Genomic DNA, 9,047 nt, shown 5'->3' with positions numbered 1-9,047 from the left:
TCCTGGCTTACAGATAACTTCTGGTGGGGCTTGGTGACCAGATGGGAAGCCAGCAATCAAACCCTGGTCGGACATGTGCAAGGCAAGGAGCAAAGACCCTACCCACTGTACTATTGCTCCAAGCCCTCAATGTTTCCTTATTTTAAGTTATTTATGTCAGTCACTAGCTAAAGTACACTTGGAATGTGAGTTGGTTAAATTATGAGTCACAGAACAGACTTTGCTAAAATTGCCATATAGGTAATTCCCGAAGATATGTCTAATTTGACCTACATTATTCAAGTATCTCATTTATAATAGGAGAGAATAATATGATTATAAAATGCAACAAAAAGATGCAGACCCACATATTCCTTGCATATTAAAAACCAGAAAAGGCTAAGGTGTTAGGCATATTTATTGTATGTGATATATCTGACCACAATAGCTATGAAAATGAGGGTTCACAAGAATACTTTATTCAAGGCCACTTAACCAACACAAACTGTGGTTGATGTGTTTCAATGTCTTATCTAGGAATTACTACAATGATGACACATCATAATAAAAAGATCAGAAAGATGAATGGTGAGAACAGCCAACGCATGTATTTGGTAACTTATTATTTCTTGTTCTCTCAATATGTAAGAAAATATTTTAGCACTGTATATTTTTATTAAACTATAATAGACAACAAACATTTCTTCCACCTCTATTAGTCATTCTATTAAAAAAAACATGCACAGGTTAATTAACTGAATCAATCAGCTGCTGTTGTGATTATCACAAAGAGAAAAGTTAACACTGTCAACCAATAAGAAAACATAATACATTCCTGCCCTCCAAATCATTTCTCTAACACGATACAGTCTCTAGATCCAAGGATTTGTTCAAGGAAACAAAAAATGAACTTGACACAACTGTGACATAGTCATCAGAAAAATTTAAGATGTGGAAAATGATATCTGTGAAACAAAGTAGCCTCTTCATAGAATAAAATATCAAGAAAGAAAAGGAAGAAACATGAGAAGTATTTAAATTAAAATTATAAAAATGTTGAAACATTTATAAGCATTTATAAAACAAGTAGAGGTGGTAACCCTGACTACATACTTACTGAAAATAGAGAACTAATATTAATTTATAGAGAACTAATATTAATTTAGAGAACTAATATTAATTTAAAACATAATAAAACTGTAGCTTTTCCTCAAGTGCTTATAACTTATATAACTATACACTGAATACTTATGTTTAAAATATAATATGTATTAATCACTCCAAGATGGTACTAGGAGAAAGAGGGGTAATTTGCTAGATAAGATTTTTCATAAACCGGTAATAGCTGAAGTAGGGTGTAAAGTACATAGACACTTATTATACTGGCATGCATATTATATATATTTCAGAAAATGTGCCTGAAAATGTAGTTATCATAAAAAATTACTTTATTTGAAAGAATGGAGGATATTATTGTGGAATCACAGAGCTGAGAAAATCTTAAAAACTTAAAAAATGAATCACCTCATTAATAATCACTAATTAAGGTATTATGAAAATTCTTTTCAAACAGGACTACTGAATGTTTTACCTTAAATAAAAGAAGTGACATAAGTACACTGTTACACCAAAGTCTTCTTTTATTTTTCCTGGGTGGGAAGGTGAAGTACTTGATCCACAGACAATGAAGTGAACCTCATATTCTATCATTCCACTTCTTCTACCACAGGCTTTCAGTTATATAATACAGTAATGGCAAAAATGTTAAGACTTACTTATTCTAGTGATAGCACAGCAGGTAGGGCATTTGCCTTTCATGTGGCCGACCCGGGTTCAATTCTTACCTCCCTCTCAGAGAGCCCGGCAATCTGCTGAGAGTATCCACCCGCACGGCAGAGCCTGGTAAACTCCCTGTGGCATATTTGATATGCCGAAACCAGTAACAACAAATCTCCCAATGAAATCATTACTGGTGCCTGCTCGAGAAAATTGATGACCGACGGGAGGACAGTTCTACAGTGCTACAGATCATGATAAACAAGTTTGGCCAAGTCCTCTGTATACAAACCTTCCTTCAGAGCATTGTGGCGCTTTGATTTCAATGAGTCAAATCTTAAACCTTGAGCTAAAAAGTCAAAGGAGGCCACATGAAATCAAGGCCACTGTTTGAAAGAATGGTGAACTTATATCAACATCAAAAGAAGCAACCATTACGTTGCAGTCACAATTCTGACTATATTTCCATGCCATTTTCACCACTGTGCTAAGAAAATGTTATTCAAAGAGAAATCCTTCACACAAACTGAAAACATGTGAGATAACTATTACAAGATTTCTATCTTCAAGAAAAGTAAAATTTGTACTTTGACAATTCCTCACCACAGAAGTATAGGTTTCTGAAAGTTTGTTGTTGCTGCTGCTGTTGTTGTTTCAGTGAGAGGAAACAAGACTAGGGAATTAAAGAAGTGGCAGTATTTTAAGATATCTTTAGTTATGTATCTTACAATATGCCTATCAACTGCATGTTTAGTTTTGCATTCTTACTCGAAGGAAAAGAATGGAAGTCTATTATGAGGGCATAAATAAGTTCTTAAATTAGCACACGAATTTTGAAAATGGGCTTATATTCTTTACAATGCTATGAGGAAGAAATGTTTAAAAGAATAGAAAAATAAGACTGATATTTGCTTTGGGTTAGAAACTGAGATATATTTTCACTTACCACTAAATGTGAAAGGCAGCTCAGATGAATTTCACCATGGCAAATTATAAAGTGCAGTAACAAAGTGCTAAATAGCTATCTACAAACATACACATGCAAGTTAGAATGTTTTAGAGCAACAGTTTGTTATCAGAATCACATGGCATAAAAAATAGAAAAGAAGTAAATGTTGCAATAAAGCTTTACCAAAATATCCCTGGCACCACGAAACAAAACAAAACATCCCTGGTATCATTTGTTTTATATACAAATACACTGACATCTAAATCGAGAAAGTAATTTATTAGGGAACACTTAGAATTGCAGTAGACAGTTCGACTGAAAAAAAAAGCGACATGAAGAGAAGGGATAAGAGATGGTGACCATAAACACAAACTTCCAAGTTCAAGTTCTAAAAGCGATCAAGGTAAGAACTAGCATGCACATGCAAAAGAACAGGTTGGGGAGGGAGCAAAGCTGGCAGAAGGAAGCAGACATTAATTTAGGTGGAATAGAACAACTAGTTATAACATCAAATGATCAAGACACTCAGAATAACTAAACCGGAGAGGTGAAAAACCTTTCCTTGTTTATACAAGGGTTTCTGTGTATGCATGAGTGTGTGTGTGTGTGTGTGTGTGTGTGTGTGTGTGCATATGCACGTACTAAATAAAATTCACCTAAAAGAGAGTTAAATTTTAATAAGGTTTATAGCTAAAACTCTGCCATAACTATCTTGAAAGCCGTGGGGATGAAGTGTAATAGCTATGAAAGTGCCATAGAAACTGCAAAATGTTCTGATCATGTGAAGAGACAAAATATGTACTCACAATGCAGACAAAACCTCTCATTCCAACTCTGGCAGTAGACAAGCAGTGAGAAATGGGCACAGGGAAAAGAAAAACCTTACTCTCTTTCGTTTCCAGATTTTCCTGAAACCCCAGGCTGTATATTAGTTTCACTAGGACTGGCTTTAACTGCAGACCAAAGACATTATAATTTGGTCTGGTGCACATGTGAGCCCCTTCACTTAAGCTTTGTGTAGAGAAAAAAAATATCCTTCATAATCTGTGGACGAGATCACCTTCACTGCTTCCTAAACCAAATGCACACGTGTGATTTTAAAGCATACCTCTTGCTCCCCTTTGAGTTAGGAAAGTGAGGGACAGAACAGAATGGTGACTAAAATTTCACCAAAACATGCTAAAACACCACATTTTCTCTCCAAAAGTTAAATACTGGGAGAGAAAAAAAATTGCCTTAAGATGCACCAAGTATGTTTACATTACAGTGACTGTTGTCACTAAAAGCATATTGTGCCTGAGAACTGAGGCTCAGTGTGATGAAATAACTTACTTAAGGCCACTTACACCAGAAACATCAATATTTCACTCTGGGTCTGTCATATCAAAACCTGACACTTTTCACCCAAACCACACAACATTCCATCAAAACAGAGGTTAGAAAGATAATCAGTTTAAAAGAACTGTCCCCCTACTCTTGGCTTTCTTTAAGTGCCACAAAGTGATTGTAGAAATCTTTTGGTATTGTGCTAAAATTTCCATTTTTTAAAATACCTGTTCCATGTTCTCTTATCATTACCTTTCAATGCACTTTTCATTACATTAGAAGCACATGCAATAGTTAATCACTGTAAAATCCCTAAGTAAAATCCTTGAAAAAAGAAAGAGCACAAAGTTGTGAAAATACAGAGCTGGAAAGACACAAACTATAGGTACATTATAGATTAGAAGTGCTCTATTCAAAGACACCTCATTTTATAAATAAGGAAATTAAGGCTCAGACAAGATTTAAGTGACTTGCTCAGGGTCACCGACTCAACTTAAAAATGCCAAACACTAGATCAGAATCTACATCTCCAAACTTGTTTCCCAGGGCTCTGATCATTTTCAAGCTATGAGAAAATGACTGCATTTCTCATAGATATTTCGGTCCAGGATATCCATAAAATTGAGTCCAATTAATACAAGAGGTGAGGAATGAATGGTTCATACCAAAAATGAGCTTCCAGTCACTGTGATAAGATCTGTTTCTTTCTGAGAAACGTGGTTTCCTGCTGGGCTGGTGAATGCAAACTGGGTTTCTTCCTCCTGTCCAAAGAAGGCAGAGTCAGGATGTAAGTTCCATTCTGCTTTGGTTTGCATCAGTAGTTCTGAGACACTGTTTTCACAAAGGGTGCTTGAAGGAGTCAGAGCATCTGTGTCTACTGTTAGCTTACTGCTAGGGGTCAGGGCTTGGGGTTCCTGACTGGAGTTTTTCATAGTCAAAGAGCCCAGAGTCCCCAAAGGCCCTGCACTTAGATTTGAGGCATCATCCACCTCTAAGGAGCTCTGTTGAAAACCTGCAGCTGTTGTCCCGAAAAAAAGGGAGGTATCCAGACTTTGAGGAAGGTCACTGGTGGCCATCAAGGCCCGAGGGTCCACAGTCTGCCCTAAAGCATCATCATCATCATTATTATTATTATTATTATTACTATTATCAGGGAGGTTCCCTGCCAGAGTTGAGCTCACAGAGGCCACATCAATAGTCAAGATTCCAGAGTTCACCAATGCTGTGTCCAGTACTGCAGCAGAACTACTGCCAGGCACATCAGAGAAAAGGGACACTAGCTCTGCATCACTGAGATCAGTCTGTCCCTGGCTGATAAGTTCACTGCTAGGTGTAAGAGAATTTGAAGCTTCCAGCTGAGCTAAGAGATCCTCGCCAAGATTGTGCCTTTTGGCCATGTGGGTCTTCATGCTGTGCTTGGATGTGAAGAGTTTATTACAGCTGGAGACTGGGCAACGGCTTTTCCAAGTGTCCACATCTTGCAAGTGTTTCTTGGAGTGAATGTAGAGACTACTGCGAGCAGAGAACCTGGCACAGCAGCCTTCCACAGGACACACAAAAGGCTTTGTGCCCAGGTGGGTTATGCTGTGGCCTTTCAGATGCTCAGCCCTCGTGAAAGATTTACCACAGCCTTCCACAGGGCACATGAACCTCCGGTCATCATCGTGCTTCCTTTTGTGTCTTAAGAGTTTGGACATGCTGGTGAAGTTCCAGCCACAGCCATCAAAGTCACAAAGGAACGGTCTCTCACCGGTATGGCTCCGCAGGTGAATTTTCAGCCGACAAGCCTTGTCGTACTGTTTGCTGCAGCCAGGAAAAGAGCAGGAAAAGAGTTCCTGTTCCCTAAAATGGGCACGGTTATGGGAAAACAGGGCACTCACTGTGATAAAGGTCTTCTTGCAGCCAGAAAACGCACACTGGTAGGGCCTCTCGGGTTCAAAGTGGGTGCGCTGATGGGCGCTGAGCTTGGCCTGCGTGGGGAAACAATCCTCGCACACATCGCATCTGAAGGAGTTCTCCTGCTCATGGCCCTTCATGTGAGCCTTGAGGTTATATATGGTGGTGAAGCTCTTGCCACAACCTTCCGCCGGGCAGCCAAAAGGCCGCAGTTTGTCATGGGACTGCAGGTGCCTCTTGAGCTTGTAGGAGGTGGTGAAGGTCCAGCCACAGCCGCTCAGGGGGCACTTGAAGGGTCGCTGGCCCTGGCTGCTGCTGTGCGTCAGTAGGTGCACCTTCAGTTGGTGCTTCTTGGTGAAGGTTTGTCCACACTGCACCTCAGGGCACAGGTACAGCACCACACCTGGGCCTGAGCCCAGTGGCCCAGGGGGGCTATCAGTCAGCGGGCCCTCTACCTCCCCCTCCTGCTCCAGCGCCTGCACTGGTGCTAGTTCAACTGGCTCAGCCAGCAACAGATCTGGCGGTTGCTCAGGGCAGTCCACTGGCTGCGAGGCCTGGGGTTCCCCCACCTGTGGAGCTATCAGAACCCCAGGCTGTGGGGCAGGCATGACCCCAGGCTCCCAGCAAGGAGGCGGGGGCGTGGCAAGGGTGAGAACACCATTCTCAAAGTGCAGCAGCAGGTCCTGGTTGTGGATGGTGACGGTGCCGGCGAAGGCAGCAGTGAGGCCCAGGCTAGGGGCAGGGATGGAGGCTGCAGAAGCAGAAGCAGAAGCAGTAGCAGAAGCAGAAGCCGCTGCCGCCGCCGCCGCCATCGCCGCCTCCTCCGCGTTCTGGGCCTGGGCCTGGGCCGGGGCCGAGGCCAGGGTTGGGGCCGGAGCTAATGCCTGAGCTGGGATTGCAGACAAGCAGCGAGGTCCCAATGCAGGGCGGACCGCGAGATTCGCGCCGCTATCTCCCGCCTCAGGCTGTGGGCCTGGCTCTGTTTCCTCCCTCCATATGGACCCTGTGGCCGGGCCTGCACCCGCTGTCTCCATGTCGCCACCCACCGGGTCCAGCAGCACCAGGAAGAAGTCCTCGCCATCACTGTTGCCGCCACTGTTGCCCTTGGCGCCGCTGCCGCCGCCGCTGCCGCCGCCGCCGCCGCTGCCGCCGCCGCCGCCGTCGCTGCCGCCGCCGCCGCCGCCGCCGCCGACGACGCCGCCGCCGCCAGCGTGATCAGGCCTCCGCGGACCCAACTGGCTTGGGCCAGAGCCGGGTGTAGCCGCGCTGGCCTCTTCGCGCCGCCGCCCCGGACCGCCATCTTGGGGGCTCCCGAGCAGCAGGAGGCGGCGCGCCCGGGCCTGTACAGCTCCCGGGTCAGGGCCTCGGTGGACCCGGCCGCCACCCGAGGGGCTGCCAGCGCCGCTGCCCTGTCGAGACCCACGAGCTGGGAGTATCCTTGGGATTTCCATCTTCACGTCCGTGGGGCTCGGCTGGAACCGGAGCCGCGGAGGAGGCGCGACCCCGCCCCCTGCCGCTGGCTTGAACGTGTTCCTGAAAGGGGGAAAAATGCAATGCGCAGAAACTGGCCCTATCAGATATTAAAACGTGTTTAACGCCACAGTGATTTGAATATTCTGGTGCCAGGTCTCCAGAACACAATAGAAAGCCCAGAGACAGTGTGGTATAAGCTCCACAATCAATAGTAGTAGCAAATTCAAGCGATCTTTTTAGGAAATGGAAAATGACAGCTCACTCAGTGAATGGTGCAGCAATACTTAGGTATATCTGCATAATGAGTACATCTGAAATCAGCTTCTTATTGTTTTTTCTAAGAGAATTACACCACAAACAGTGAGAGATAGAGATAGATAAGAGAGAAAGAGTGTGTGTGTGTGTGTGTGTGTTTCTTAAACATGTTGCTTAGTACCTTCCATGTTAAAAGTTGTTTACTGGCTGGTCAGTTGACTGGAGAGAAGACATAATATTCCTAGGAGAGTATTGTATAAAACATCATTAAGCTACCATACTGATAGCAGTTCCTACTCTGAATGATAAAAGCTGTCTCTCTTCCTGTGGGGGTCGAGAAGGGGGACTCCCCCTCCAGTCACCAACACAACTTTCATATTCAGAGCTGTATTGAAGGCTCAAGGGAAAATTTAATACACGGTTTAAATTTGTTTTAACCATGGACATTACTTTAGGGAGTTAAGTACTTATTCTTTCTTTTTGTTTATATTTGTTTTTTGAGTCCACACTTGCAGGTGCTCAGGGCTTAGTCCTGACTCTACTCTTAGGGATCACTCTTGGTGGAGTTCAGGGACCAAAGGTGAAACAGGGTATTAAATCCAGGTACAAGGTATATATTCATTCTTATGGCAGAAGCATGAGTGTTTATGTGATTGTTGTTTTATCTAACTTAGGTCGACTTCCATATCCTCCAGGGGGTGGGTTAGAGCCAATCTGATAGAAATTATTTTCTTAATTTTATTGAATAACCATGAGATAGTTACAAGCTTTCATGTTTGGATTACAATCACTCAATGATCAAATACCCATCCCTCCTCCAGTGCACATTCCCCACCACCAATATCCCTTGTATATCCCCAATTCCCACCCTCCCCCTGCCTCCATAGCAGACAATATTCCCCATACTCTCTCTCTACTTTAGGGAATTATGGTTTTCAATGCAGATACTGGGAGGTTATCATGTTTGGTCCATTATCTACTTTCAGCACACATCTCCCATCCCGACCAATTCCTCCGGTCATCTTTTTCTTAGTGATCCATTCTCTATTCCAGCTGCCTTCTCACCTTTGCTCATTAGGCAGGCTTCCAGATATGCAGCAATCTTCTTGGCCCATGTATCTACTATCCTTAGGTGTCAGCCTCATGTTATGTTGTTTTATACTCCACAAATGAGTACAGTCCTTCTATGTCTGTCCTTCTCTGAGTCTTTTCACTCAGCATGATACTCTCCATATCTATCCATTTATAAGCAAATTTCATGACTTCATCTATCCTAACAGTTGCATAGTATTCCATTGTGTAGATGTAGCAAAGTTTCTTTAACCAGTCATCTGTTCTAGGGCACTTGGGTTGTTTCCAGATTTTGGCCATTGTAAACAGTGTTACAATGAGC

At 43.2% G+C, this 9,047-nt stretch overlaps 1 protein-coding gene and 1 long non-coding RNA gene across 2 annotated transcripts; both read right to left on the bottom strand.

Moving 5' to 3' along the window:
• Nucleotides 1-448: 448 nt before the first annotated feature.
• On the bottom strand, nucleotides 449-2,398 carry LOC130038176 (uncharacterized). Its single transcript, XR_008794609.1, has 2 exons — nucleotides 1,997-2,398; nucleotides 449-1,753 (listed from the first exon to the last, which is right to left on the bottom strand). It is a non-coding gene; the product is annotated as an uncharacterized LOC130038176 (long non-coding RNA).
• Nucleotides 2,399-4,007: 1,609 nt separating this feature from the next.
• LOC130038128 (zinc finger X-linked protein ZXDB-like) lies at nucleotides 4,008-8,769 on the bottom strand. The gene is made up of 3 exons (XM_056130043.1): nucleotides 8,720-8,769; nucleotides 7,120-7,459; nucleotides 4,008-6,699 (listed from the first exon to the last, which is right to left on the bottom strand). The coding sequence occupies exons 1-3, from the start codon at nucleotides 8,767-8,769 to the stop codon at nucleotides 4,690-4,692; spliced, it is 2,400 nt and encodes a 799-aa protein (XP_055986018.1). The 3' UTR covers nucleotides 4,008-4,689.
• Nucleotides 8,770-9,047: the final 278 nt, after the last annotated feature.

This window comes from Sorex fumeus, unplaced genomic scaffold, assembly GCF_029834395.1.
Source record: "Sorex fumeus unplaced genomic scaffold, SorFum_2.1 ptg000073l, whole genome shotgun sequence".
NCBI classification, from domain to species: Eukaryota; Metazoa; Chordata; class Mammalia; order Eulipotyphla; family Soricidae; genus Sorex; species Sorex fumeus.
Note: the sequence above shows the minus strand (reverse complement) of the source record. Positions and strands in the feature narration are given on the sequence as shown.

Bases quoted from the DNA above. Each gene is read 5' to 3' on its own strand.
- LOC130038128 (XM_056130043.1), bottom strand. From the start codon at position 8,769: ATGGGCCAAGAAGATTGCTGCATATCTGGAAGCCTGCCTAATGAGCAA. The intron at 7,460-8,719 runs GTGAGAAGGCAG...TCCCCCTTTCAG, and splicing joins AGCCTGCCTAATGAGCAAAG to GAACACGTTCAAGCCAGCGG. The intron at 6,700-7,119 runs GTCGGCGGCGGC...GCTTCTGCTACT, and splicing joins ACGCTGGCGGCGGCGGCGTC to GCTTCTGCTTCTGCTTCTGC.